The sequence below is a fragment of the Salvelinus alpinus genome, chromosome 37 (assembly GCF_045679555.1).
Source record: "Salvelinus alpinus chromosome 37, SLU_Salpinus.1, whole genome shotgun sequence".
In the NCBI taxonomy this organism is placed as follows: Eukaryota; Metazoa; Chordata; class Actinopteri; order Salmoniformes; family Salmonidae; genus Salvelinus; species Salvelinus alpinus.
In genome coordinates, this window is record NC_092122.1 from 11,720,963 (window position 1) to 11,735,129 (window position 14,167).

At 46.7% G+C, this 14,167-nt stretch overlaps 1 protein-coding gene across 1 annotated transcript in view; it reads left to right on the plus strand.

Annotated features, from left to right (window-relative positions):
- The window catches only part of LOC139566122 (USP6 N-terminal-like protein), a 90,913-nt gene that overhangs the window by 14,096 nt on the left and 62,650 nt on the right, over positions 1 to 14,167 (plus strand). Inside the window, exon 2 of the mRNA XM_071387059.1 lies at positions 291 to 391. Within this exon, the coding sequence (XP_071243160.1) occupies positions 388 to 391 (4 nt within the window). The 5' untranslated portion in view covers positions 291 to 387. The remainder of the gene's footprint in view (positions 1 to 290; positions 392 to 14,167) is intronic.

The following is a 14,167-nucleotide window of genomic DNA, read 5'->3' on the forward strand; positions in this document are numbered from 1 at the left end:
ACTGTGTGTTTGTGTCATGGAGCACGTCACTCCAGGGGTGTATGGCAGTGAGGTGGACAGGACATAGGATAGATTGTACCCATCATGGAGTCAGTGACGCAGGCCTAATGTGATTCCTCATATGAAAGACATGATATTTCTGAACGTTATAATGATTTTGTCTTCTTGACAGTGTGTTTCCTCTAAAAACCTGACGCATTTGTCCCTGAAACATTCAAATAGTGTTTGAGAACCTACTTAGTTTGTTTTTGGTCTCCGCTCATTTGAATGACTCCTCTCCTTCTCTGCAGGTCATGAGTGCCTCTAGGAGGGCACCTGTGGAGAACGACCGCACCTGTCCAAAACCCCGCCTGGGCCCTGCCCTGTTCCCCGCCCCCGGCCTCCACTATGAGTAAGTACTTATAACCCCTCACCATGCCCCTCAACAACGCAGCCAGGGCTATCATAGGTCACTACCCTTTTCACACCATCTTACCGGCCTGAACCGGACTGTGCCGGCCAGCACGGTTTAGCACTGTTCGGTTCAGCTCACTAGTGGGAAAAGTCATTTTTATCATTGGTAGCTATTTGATGTACCCGTCTGGATAGAAGCTGGAGAAAAGAGAAGTAGCTCTGAGCAATGCTTCTGTGGTCCACAGTGCTCCACTACATGTGGCCTATGGATGCATCATGTGGAGAGGTGTTAAATGGGCTCAGTCTGTCTGCACCTCCTCCTCCCTGCTCCCTGTGGCTGAACCATATGGCAGAGAGGAGAGAGTGCCGCGTCCTTGCCTCGCCACGGCAATCACCCATCAATCAGCCCCGCAATGCATGATGGGAAGGGGCATGTGGTGTAGCGTGATGCACACTCCAGTGTGTGTGTGTGTGTACAGCTGTGCCTGGCTCATCTTTGTCTATGGTGTTGAGTCTGACGGTGTTTAATGGGACATGCTGCATTCTATGGAAAGTGAGCTGTGAATCACACCATGTCTGGGCTTCTGTTCAGTTCTATCTTAAGATATTGCACTTGGAATGTGTCTTGGCTCAGAATGCATGGGCAATAATTAAGAGCTTCGGGTGTGTCTGTGTTTTGCTGAGTGTGAATTAAGTTAGCGGTATCAAAGGAATGAAAAGGTGCGTTCACTTAGGACTAAAACTTTAGTTTTAATAACAAACAAAGTTATCTGGCTGTTATCTGGATATCTTCTTTAAAAGGGGACTTTTCCACGGCTCTTTATCAAGTCGAATTCCAGATTCAACAAAGCAAAAATATTGAACAGCATTTCAGATAGAATGTATTGCATAGAGCTGGCCTGATTGTCCACGTTCTACTATAATAGACATGTCTGTTCCATACAGTTGATTTCTATTTGCAGTGCTCTGAGTAGGCTAGGTCTCTGGCTGGGGCAGACCCTGTGCATGTGTGGTATTTACTGTAAGGTGATTGGGTTAGCCAGATGCTGTGGAGGGGAGTGATGAGATTTTGAGTGATGGATGAAAATATAATTGATAGTAACAGGCTAGAGACACCTACCAGGGACGTGGTGCTAAGCAGGTATTTATAGCTTTATAGCAGCACCGCTGCTCTGTGCTCTCACACTGCAGAACTGGGCTATTAGGTTTAGGAGAGAATTAGGTGGGAAACTACTCTTGGACCACACCTGGTGATTCCTCATGAAAGTAGCCCAAAAAAAAGACGGATTATTATTATTTTTTATGGAAAAAAAAGAAAAATGAAATTTTACAGAGCAGCGGTTGTAAGCGTGTGTGTCTTTTGGAGGAAGGATTGTTGACATTAGTATATTAAAGCAGAATTGAAGTTGCCCAGGCCTCCTTTAAGACTCCATAGTGTTTCATCTGTAGGTGCTACAAAGTAAAAGTTGGTGTCATTTGAAGCTTTACTGCTTGCTCTGTGATATGAGTAGTATTTTGATTTCAATAACACATTTCTTACATTTGACTATTGAAAAATATAAACATGATTATAGAAAATATACATGTTTTGATTGGATAAAACGGCTTTGTTTTATCCCTTTTTATTATTTATCTGTCCCTCTGGTAAATTCAGTCAGTGATTGTGCCCTCTCGTTGATATCCCTAGTTAATTACCCTAATTAGCCTCCACCCGCCCATTAGCCTGTAGGATGGGGAGATGAGAGGGGGGTTTGCTCTCACTAACGAGTCTGTTAATGAGCGACTGTAGATGGAGGATGACTCGTTCTGGATGGAGTAATTTCCTGTGCATTTGGAGAGGACAGAGAGAGGACAGAGAGAGGACAGAGAGAGGACAGAGAGAGGACAGGAGTTGTCTCTGCATCACACAAAGTTTTGACAGATACAAGATGTGTTGGCTTTTGTAAAGTGCTTTGAGCAATTGGTAAAAAAAAAACCTGCTTTCTGTTTTAATGTGAAACATGCTCACAATGAAGGGTAGCTCTGTCTTAGCCTTGAAATGGCTGGACTGTGAATGCTTATACACAGGCCCTTAGGTTAGAGGTCTTTCAGTAGTGTAGATATCAAAGGAGCCAGAGTACTCTCTCCACCCCCCTCTCCCTACTGACCAGCCGTGTTTGATAAACAATCCAGACTTCACATGTCTGGGTTATGGAGGTAGTGATGAAAGGGGGAGTGATGTATGTTACCAGATGTCTAGCTATCACCTGCCCCCCCTCTCTCTGTCTCTGTCCCCCCTCTCTCTGTCTCTGCCCCCCCCTCTCTGTCTCTGCTCCCCCCTCTCTGTCTCTGCCCCCCCCCTCTCTGTCTATGCCCCCCCCCTCTCTCTCTGCCCCCCCCCCTCTGTCTCTGCCCCCCCCCCTCTCTGTCTCTGCCCCCCTCTCTATCTCTGTCTCTGCCCCCTCTCTATCTCTGTCTCTGCCCCCTCTCTCTCTGTCTCTGCCCCCTCTCTCAATTCAATTCAATTCAAGGGGCTTTATTGGCATGGGAAACATGTGTTAACATTGCCAAAGCAAGTGAGGTAGATAATATACAAAAGTCAAATAAACAATAAAAATGAACAGTAAACATTACACATACAGAAGTTTCAAAACAATAAAGACATTACAAATGTCAAATTATATATATGCAGTGTTGTAACAATGTACAAATGGTTAAAGCACACAAGTTAAAATAAATAAACATAAATATGGGTTGTATTTACAATGGTGTTTGTTCTTCACTGGTTGCCCTTTTCTTGTGGCAACAGGTCACAAATCTTGCTGCTGTGATGGCACACTGTGGAATTTCACCCAGTAGATATGGGAGTTTATCAAAATTGGATTTGTTTTCGAATTCTTTGTGGATCTGTGTAATCTGAGGGAAATATGTCTCTCTAATATGGTCATACATTGGGCAGGAGGTTAGGAAGTGCAGCTCAGTTTCCACCTCATTTTGTGGGCAGTGAGCACATAGCCTGTCTTCTCTTGAGAGCCATGTCTGCCTACGGCGGCCTTTCTCAATAGCAAGGCTATGCTCACTGAGTCTGTACATAGTCAAAGCTTTCCTTAAGTTTGGGTCAGTCACAGTGGTTAGGTATTCTGCCACTGTATACTCTCTGTTTAGGGCCAAATAGCATTCTAGTTTGCTCTGTTTTTTTGTTAATTCTTTCCAATGTGTCAAGTAATTATCTTTTTGTTTTCTCATGATTTGGTTGGGTCTAATTGTGCTGTTGTCCTGGGGCTCTGTGGGGTGTGTTTGTGTTTGTGAACAGAGCCCTAGGACCAGCTTGCTTAGGGGACTCTTCTCCAGGTTCATCTCTCTGTAGGTGATGGCTTTGTTATGGAAGGTTTGGGAATCGCTTCCTTTTAGGTGGTTGTAGAATTTAACGGCTCTTTTCTGGATTTTGATAATTAGTGGGTATCGGCCTAATTCTGCTCTGCATGCATTATTTGGTGTTCTACGTTGTACACTGAGGATATTTTTGCAGAATTCTGCATGCAGAGTCTCAATTTGGTGTTTGTCCCATTTTGTGAAATCTTGGTTGGTGAGCGGACCCCAGACCTCACAACCATAAAGGGCAATGGGCTCTATGACTGATTCAAGTATTTTTAGCCAGATCCTAATTGGTATGTTGAAATTTATGTTCCTTTTGATGGCATAGAATGCCCTTCTTGCCTTGTCTCTCAGATCGTTCACAGCTCTGTGGAAGCTACCTGTGGTGCTGATGTTTAGGCCGAGGTATGTATAGTTTTTTGTGTGCTCTAGGGCAACGGTGTCTAGATGGAATTTGTGGTCCTGGCGACTGGACCTTTTTTGGAACACCATTATTTTGGTCTTACTGAGATTTACTGTCAGGGCCCAGGTCTGACAGAATCTGTGCAGAAGATCTAGGTGCTGCTGTAGGCCCTCCTTGGTTGGTGACAGAAGCACCAGATCATCAGCAAACAGTAGACATTTGACTTCGGATTCTAGTAGGGTGAGACCGGGTGCTGCAGACTGTTCTAGTGCCCGCGCCAATTCGTTGATATATATGTTGAAGAGGGTGGGGCTTAAGCTGCATCCCTGTCTCACCCCACGACCCTGTGTGAAGAAATGTGTGGGTTTTTTGCCAATTTTAACCGCACACTTGTTGTTTGTGTACATGGATTTTATGATGTCGTATGTTTTACCCCCAACACCACTTTCCATGCCAAATTGAGTCGAAGGCTTTTTTGAAATCAACAAAGCATGAGAAGACTTTGCCTTTGTTTTGGTTTGTTTGGTTGTCAATTAGGGTGTGTAGGGTGAATACATGGTCTGTTGTACGGTAATTTGGTAAAAAGCCAATTTGACATTTGCTCAGTACATTGTTTTCATTGAGGAAATGTACGAGTCTGCTGTTAATGATAATGCAGAGTATTTTCCCAAGGTTACTGTTGACGCATATTCCACGGTAGTTATTGGGGTCAAATTTGTCTCCACTTTTGTGGATTGGGGTGATCAGTCCTTGGTTCCAAATATTGGGGAAGATGCCAGAGCTAAGGACGATGTTAAAGAGTTTTAATATAGCCAATTGGAATTTGTTGTCTGTATATTTGATCATTTCATTAAGGATACCATCAACACCACAGGCCTTTTTGGGTTGGAGGGTTTTTATTTTGTCCTGTAACTCATTCAAGGTAATTGGAGAATCCAGTGGGTTCTGGTAGTCTTTAATAGTTGATTCTAGGATTTGTATTTGATCATGTATATGTTTTTGCTCTTTATTCTTTGTTATAGAGCCAAAAAGATTGGAGAAGTGGTTTACCCATACATCTCCATTTTGGATAGATAATTCTTCGTGTTGTTGTTTGTTTAGTGTTTTCCAATTTTCCCAGAATTGGTTAGAGTCTATGGATTCTTCAATTACATTGAGCTGATTTTTCCTTCTTTTTCCGTAGTGTATTTCTGTATTGTTTTAGTGATTCACCATAGTGAAGGCGTAGACTCAGGTTTTCCGGGTCTCTATGTTTTTGGTTGGACAGGTTTCTCAATTTATTTCTTAGATTTTTGCATTCTTTATCAAACCATTCGTCATTGTTGTTCATTTTCTTCGGTTTTCTATTTGAGATTTTTAGATTTGATAGGGAAGCTGAGAGGTCAAATATACTGTTAAGATTTTCTACTGCCAAGTTTACACCTTCACTAGTGCAGTGGAACGTTTTACCCAGGAAGTTGTCTAAAAGGGATTGAATTTGCTGTTGCCTAATTGTTTTTTGGTAGGTTTCCAAACTGCATTCCTTCCATCTATAGCATTTCTTAATGTTACTCAGTTCCTTTGGCTTTGATGCCTCATGATTGAGTATTGCTCTGTTCAAGTAGACTGTGATTTTGCTGTGGTCTGATAGGGGTGTCAGTGGGCTGACTGTGAACGCTCTGAGAGACTCTGGGTTGAGGTCAGTGATAAAGTAGTCTACAGTGCTACTGCCAAGAGATGAGCTATAGGTGTACCTACCATAGGAGTCCCCTCGAAGCCTACCATTGACTATGTACATACCCAGCGTGCGACAGAGCTGCAGGAGTTGTGACCCGTTTTTGTTGGTTATGTTGTCATAGTTGTGCCTAGGTGGGCATATGGGGGAGGGAATGCTGTCACCTCCAGGTAGGTGTTTGTCCCCCTGTGTGCTGAGGGTGTCAGGTTCCTGTCCAGTTCTGGCATTTAGGTCGCCACAGACTAATACATGTCCCTGGGCCTGGAAATGATTGATTTCCCCCTCCAGGATGGAGAAGCTGTCTTTATTAAAGTATGGGGATTCTAGTGGGGGGATATAGGTAGCACACAGGAGGACATTTTTCTCTGTTAAGATAATTTCCTTTTGAATTTCTAGCCAAATGTAAAATGTTCCTGTTTTGATTAATTTAATGGAGTGAGTTAGGTCTGCTCTATACCAAATTAGCATTCCCCCTGAGTCCCTTCCCTGTTTCACACCTGGTAGTTTGGTGGATGGGACTACCAGCTCTCTGTAACCTAGAGGGCAACCAGTGGGTCCGTCTCCTCTATACCATGTTTCTTGCAGGATGACAATGTCTGCATTACCGATTTCTTTGGTGAAGTCCGGGTTCCTGCTCTTTAGGCCAAAGGCAGATGACCTCAGGCCTTGGATATTCCAGGATGATATAGTGAAGGCTTTTTGTTCCATAAAGTGTCCAAAGTTGTTGGTCGGGGTTTGGCCTCAGGCCAGTAAGTGTGAGCAGAGCCTGCTGAGTATCTGGTACATGCCGTTGGCTTGGGCGAGTGTAAGAGTGGGGGTTGGGCCTGTTTGCCCGCTCACTACCTGGGCGTATGTGTGACTTCCATGTTGATGCCCTCTTTGCGGGGGTGGGGTGCATGGGGTGGGCAGGAGTGGCATGGGTCTGATCTGAGGGGGCCTAAATTGGGTGTGGGCATGGTTGATGTGGGGGGGGTCTCTCTGCCCCCTCTCTATCTCTGTCTCTGCCCCCTCTATCTCTGTCTCTGCCCCCTCTCTATCTCTGTCTCTGCCCCCTCTCTATCTCTGTCTCTGCCCCCTCTCTATCTCTGTCTCTGCCCCCTCTCTATCTCTGAGCTGAGAACTGATCTGATGTAATTCGGTAGCTAGCGTGCTGTTGGGTCCACAGTGGCTAGGCGTGGTGCAGACCAGGGTCATTATCTCCTCTAAAGCCTCATCTGGTCTCCATCTGCTGGGCACTGAGACAGCACCGCTATCCTAGTATGCTGGCTACCACTGCTCTCTGACAGCCTGCTGATGGCCTGATAACACTAGCCCTGTTGTCATGGGGAACATGCTAACAGGCTACTGGAACACAATAATATAGGATTTCACTGATTTCACTGATTTGACTGAATAATAATGTTCTGAATGCAAATCCAGGCCCCCAAAACACTAACCGGCTAACACTTGGACCTGTTCATGCTGAGCAGGGCAGAGTGGCTATCTGCTAAAATGCTAATCCTTGGACCTGTTCATGCTGAGCAGGGCAGAGTGGCTATCTGCTAAAATGCTAATCTTTGGACCTGTTCATGCTGAGCAGGGCAGAGTGGCTATCTGCTAAAATGCTAATCCTTGGACCTGTTCATGCTGAGCAGGGCAGAGTGGCTATCTGCTAAAATGCTAATCCTTGGACCTGTTCATGCTGAGCAGGGCAGAGTGGCTATCTGCTAAAATGCTCATCTTTGGACCTGTTCATGCTGAGCAGGGCAGAGTGGCTATCTGCTAAAATGCTCATCTTTGGACCTGTTCATGCTGAGCAGGGCAGAGTGGCTATCTGCTAAAATGCTAATCCTTGGACCTGTTCATGCTGAGCAGGGCAGAGTGGCTATCTGCTGAAATGTTAATCCTTGGACCTGTTCATGCTGAGCAGGGCAGAGTGGCTATCTGCTAAAATGCTCATCTTTGGACCTGTTCATGCTGAGCAGGGCAGAGTGGCTATCTGCTAAAATGCTCATCTTTGGACCTGTTCATGCTGAGCAGGGCAGAGTGGCTATCTGCTAAAATGCTCATCTTTGGACCTGTTCATGCTGAGCAGGGCAGAGTGGCTATCTGCTAAAATGCTAATCCTTGGACCTGTTCATGCTGAGCAGGGCAGAGTGGCTATCTGCTAAAATGCTAATCCTTGGACCTGTTCATGCTGAGCAGGGCAGAGTGGCTATCTGCTGAAATGCTAATCCTTGGACCTGTTCATGCTGAGCAGGGCAGAGTGGCTATCTGCTAAAATGCTCATCTTTGGACCTGTTCATGCTGAGCAGGGCAGAGTGGCTATCTGCTAAAATGCTAATCCTTGGACCTGTTCATGCTGAGCAGGGCAGAGTGGCTATCTGCTAAAATGCTAATCCTTGGACCTGTTCATGCTGAGCAGGGCAGAGTGGCTATCTGCTGAAATGCTAATCCTTGGACCTGTTCATGCTGAGCAGGGCAGAGTGGCTATCTGCTAAAATGCTCATCTTTGGACCTGTTCATGCTGAGCAGGGCAGAGTGGCTATCTGCTAAAATGCTCATCTTTGGACCTGTTCATGCTGAGCAGGGCAGAGTGGCTATCTGCTAAAATGCTAATCCTTGGACCTGTTCATGCTGAGCAGGGCAGAGTGGCTATCTGCTAAAATGCTCATCTTTGGACCTGTTCATGCTGAGCAGGGCAGAGTGGCTGTCTGCTAAAATGCTAATCCTTGGACCTGTTCATGCTGAGCAGGGCAGAGTGGCTGTCTGCTAAAATGCTAATCCTTGGACCTGTTCATGCTGAGCAGGGCAGAGTGGCTATCTGCTAAAATGCTAATCCTTGGACCTGTTCATGCTGAGCGGCTATCTGCTAAAATGCTAACACTTGGCCCTGGTTAAAAGCAGTTGGTCTCCAATCCATTAACATGTTAACTTGGCCCAGTCTAGGGCTATACAATCTAACATGGGAAATGTCGGCACTGATAAAGCAGAAGTATCCAACCCCTGGTTCTCTGTCTCTTGGTGTAGGGCCAGGCCTGCTATCATCCCTCTCTCTGGACAGGACAGCTCTGCGTAGCACAGTGAGACTCCAGCAGGCCCTCCGACTGACACAATGTCACAGGGATAATTACTAGAGTGAGAACTATTTTTTTTGAGGGACAAAGCTCATTTGTGTGGTACAGGTTGGACAAGTTAATCTATCACACACTGCCCCACTTGGGCTGTGTCCTGAACAAGTTGAGAAGTTTGAGTATGGGAGAGTCCACATAGGTGTTAGTACAGTAGTTAACTTATTTCTACAAAATGTAAATTATTTATCTCACGTTGAAGGTGTCACCTCTAACAGGCAGGACAGTTTGTAGTAGCTATAGATGGGTTAGCTGACAACGGCATGACAACGGTGTGCACGCTTCAGTGGGGCGGGAAGGCGGTGTGTTGTGGTTCTAGATGGCCAGTTGGCTAGCAACAATGACAAGATGCCACGTGGGGAATCGTAGGTGGCGCGTTTCAGCTAGTTTTATCTTGTTCCTGATACAATTTTTTGTTTGTTTTTTTGACTGATGTCAGTGTTAATATGGCAAATTTTCGCGAGCTAACCAACAACTGTAACGATGTATTTGAGAGTAGTGCTCGTTGTGCGAATGTATTTGTTGTCAATAAACATTGGAGACGAAATCTAGTTTACAGGTTGTCAACTTTCTAAGCCAACCCCGTCTGTTTTGCGTTGGTTAGTGTTGCTTAACAACCAACCCGTCTATAACCGGAGCAACCGACTGCAATGGGTTGTAGCTGCTACTGTATAGAGGTAGTAGCGTTGCTGTATTGCTGGTGTCCATTGCTGCAGTGCAGTATTCAACTAGTGTTTATGTTTTGGGCTTTAGCACAGTAGTGTTTATGTCCTCTTCCATATCCTCTGATCTCAGTTCCTCCTGTGGAGCTGTAGTCTCAGTTCTGTGTTCACAATGGAACCAAGTCTCCCACTAGACTGACCTGGCTTCCTGTTTCTCTCTCGCTCTTGCTCTTTGCCTGTCTCTGCTTTTCTCTGTAGATGATGATGGTATGATGGCTGTTCTCCTAGGGCTGTAGTGTGTGTCGTTGAGGGGAACAGGAAGGAAGCCTCCCAGGATTATGATTACATCTAGCAGTAAACACAGCAGCAGGAGGAGATGGATCTGCTGAGCTATCCTCAGGGCATCTCACCAGCGGCGCAGGGACACGGGAAACGCACTCTGGGCTAGGCACACTCACTCGGTCACATACGTACAGTACACACTTACTGACACACACATACACATACAGTACACACTTACTGACACACATACATACATACAGTACACACTTACTGACACACACACACATACATACATACATACATACATACATACATACATACATACATACATACATACATACATACATACATACATACATACATACATACATACATACATACATACAGTACACACTTACTGACACATACATACATACAGTACACACTTACTGACACACACACACACACACACACACACACACACACACTTACTGACACACACACATACATACAGTACACACACACACACACACGTACACACTTACTGACACACACATACATACAGTACACACTCACTGACACACACACATACATACAGTACACACTTACTGACATACATACATACATACAGTACACACTTACTGACACCCATACATACATACAGTACACACTTACTGACACACACACACACACACACACACACACACACACACACACACACACACACACACATACATACATACAGTACACACTTACACACACACACATACATACATACATACATACAGTACACACTTACTGACATACATACAGTACATACATACATACATACATACATACATACATACATACATACATACATACATACATACATACATACATACAGTACACACTTACTCACACGCACATACATACATACATACAGTACACACATACATACATACATACATACATACATACATACATACATACATACATACATACAGTACACACTTACTGACATGCATACATACATACATACATTTACATTTTACATTTAAGTCATTTAGCAGACGCTCTTATCCAGAGCGACTTACAAATTGGTGCATTCACCTTATGATATCCAGTGGAACAACCACTTTACAATAGTGCATCTAACTCTTTTAAGGGGGGGGGGGTTAGAAGGATTACTTTATCCTATCCTAGGTATTCCTTAAAGAGGTGGGGTTTCAGGTGTCTCCGGAAGGTGGTGATTGACTCCGCTGACCTGGCGTCGTGAGGGAGTTTGTTCCACCATTGGGGTGCCAGAGCAGCGAACAGTTTTGACTGGGCTGAGCGGGAACTGTACTTCCTCAGAGGTAGGGAGGCGAGCAGGCCAGAGGTGGATGAACGCAGTGCCCTTGTTTGGGTGTAGGGCCTGATCAGAGCCTGAAGGTACGGAGGTGCCGTTCCCCTCACAGCTCCGTAGGCAAGCACCATGGTCTTGTAGCGGATGCGAGCTTCAACTGGAAGCCAGTGGAGAGAGCGGAGGAGCGGGGTGACGTGAGAGAACTTGGGAAAGTTGAACACCAGACGGGCTGCGGCGTTCTGGATGAGTTGTAGGGGTTTAATGGCACAGGCAGGGAGCCCAGCCAACAGCGAGTTGCAGTAATCCAGACGGGAGATGACAAGTGCCTGGATTAGGACCTGCGCCGCTTCCTGCGTGAGGCAGGGTCGTACTCTGCGAATGTTGTAGAGCATGAACCTACAGGAACGGGTCACCGCCTTGATGTTAGTTGAGAACGACAGGGTGTTGTCCAGGATCACGCCAAGGTTCTTAGCACTCTGGGAGGAGGACACAATGGAGTTGTCAACCGTGATGGCGAGATCATGGAACGGGCAGTCCTTCCCCGGGAGGAAGAGCAGCTCCGTCTTGCCGAGGTTCAGCTTGAGGTGGTGATCCGTCATCCACACTGATATGTCTGCCAGACATGCAGAGATGCGATTCACCACCTGGTTATCAGAGGGGGGAAAGGAGAAGATTAATTGTGTGTCGTCTGCATAGCAATGATAGGAGAGACCATGTGAGGATATGACAGAGCCAAGTGACTTGGTGTATAGCGAGAATAGGAGAGGGCCTAGAACAGAGCCCTGGGGGACACCAGTGGTGAGAGCACGTGGTGCGGAGACAGATTCTCGCCACGCCACCTGGTAGGAGCGACCTGTCAGGTAGGACGCAATCCAAGCGTGGGCCGCGCCGGAGATGCCCAGCTCGGAGAGGGTGGAGAGGAGGATCTGATGGTTCACAGTATCAAAGGCAGCCGATAGGTCTAGAAGGATGAGAGCAGAGGAGAGAGAGTTAGCTTTAGCAGTGCGGAGCGCCTCCGTGACACAGAGAAGAGCAGTCTCAGTTGAATGACTAGTCTTGAAACCTGACTGATTTGGATCAAGAAGGTCATTCTGAGAGAGATAGCAGGAGAGCTGGCCAAGGACGGCACGTTCAAGAGTTTTGGAGAGAAAAGAAAGAAGGGATACTGGTCTGTAGTTGTTGACATCGGAGGGATCGAGTGTAGGTTTTTTCAGAAGGGGTGCAACTCTCGCTCTCTTGAAGACGGAAGGGACGTAGCCAGCGGTCAAGGATGAGTTGATGAGCGAGGTGAGGTAAGGGAGAAGGTCTCCGGAAATGGTCTGGAGAAGAGAGGAGGGGATAGGGTCAAGCGGGCAGGTTGTTGGGCGGCCGGCCGTCACAAGACGCGAGATTTCATCTGGAGAGAGAGGGGAGAAAGAGGTCAAAGCACAGGGTAGGGCAGTGTGAGCAGAACCAGCGGTGTCGTTTGACTTAGCAAACGAGGATCGGATGTCGTCGACCTTCTTTTCAAAATGGTTGACGAAGTCATCAGCAGAGAGGGAGGAGGGGGGAGGAGGGGGAGGAGGATTCAGGAGGGAGGAGAAGGTGGCAAAGAGCTTCCTAGGGTTAGAGGCAGATGCTTGGAATTTAGAGTGGTAGAAATTGGCTTTAGCAGCAGAGACAGAAGAGGAGAATGTAGAGAGGAGGGAGTGAAAGGATGCCAGGTCCGCAGGGAGGCGAGTTTTCCTCCATTTCCGCTCGGCTGCCCGGAGCCCTGTTCTGTGAGCTCGCAATGAGTCGTCGAGCCACGGAGCAGGAGGGGAGGACCGAGCCGGCCTGGAGGATAGGGGACATAGAGAGTCAAAGGATGCAGAAAGGGAGGAGAGGAGGGTTGAGGAGGCAGAATCAGGAGATAGGTTGGAGAAGGTTTGAGCAGAGGGAAGAGATGATAGGATGGAAGAGGAGAGAGTAGCGGGGGAGAGAGAGCGAAGGTTGGGACGGCGCGATACCATCCGAGTAGGGGCAGTGTGGGAAGTGTTGGATGAGAGCGAGAGGGAAAAGGATACAAGGTAGTGGTCGGAGACTTGGAGGGGAGTTGCAATGAGATTAGTGGAAGAACAGCATCTAGTAAAGATGAGGTCAAGCGTATTGCCTGCCTTGTGAGTAGGGGGGGAAGGTGAGAGGGAGAGGTCAAAAGAGGAGAGGAGTGGAAAGAAGGAGGCAGAGAGGAATGAGTCAAAGGTAGACGTGGGGAGGTTAAAGTCACCCAGAACTGTGAGAGGTGAGCCATCCTCAGGAAAGGAACTTATCAGGGCGTCAAGCTCATTGATGAACTCTCCAAGGGAACCTGGAGGGCGATAAATGATAAGGATGTTAAGCTTGAAAGGGCTGGTAACTGTGACAGCATGGAATTCAAAGGAGGCGATAGACAGATGGGTCAGGGGAGAAAGAGAGAATGTCCACTTGGGAGAGATGAGGATCCCAGTGCCACCACCCCGCTGACCAGAAGCTCTCGGGGTGTGCGAGAACACGTGGGCAGACGAGGAGAGAGCAGTAGGAGTAGCAGTGTTATCAGTGGTAATCCATGTTTCCGTCAGTGCCAAGAAGTCGAGGGACTGGAGGGAAGCATAGGCTGAGATGAACTCTGCCTTGTTGGCCGCAGATCGGCAGTTCCAGAGGCTGCCTGAGACCTGGAACTCCACGTGGGTCGTGCGCGCTGGGACCACCAGGTTAGAGTAGCAGCGGCCACGCGGTGTGAAGCGTTTGTATGGTCTGTGCAGAGAGGAGAGAACAGGGATAGACAGACACATAGTTGACAGGCTACAGAAGAGGCTACGCTAATGCAAAGGAGATTGGAATGACAAGTGGACTACACGTCTCGAATGTTCAGAAAGTTAAGCTTACGTTGCAAAAAATCTTATTGACTAAAATGATATAGTACTGCTGGCTGGTGAAATAGGCTAG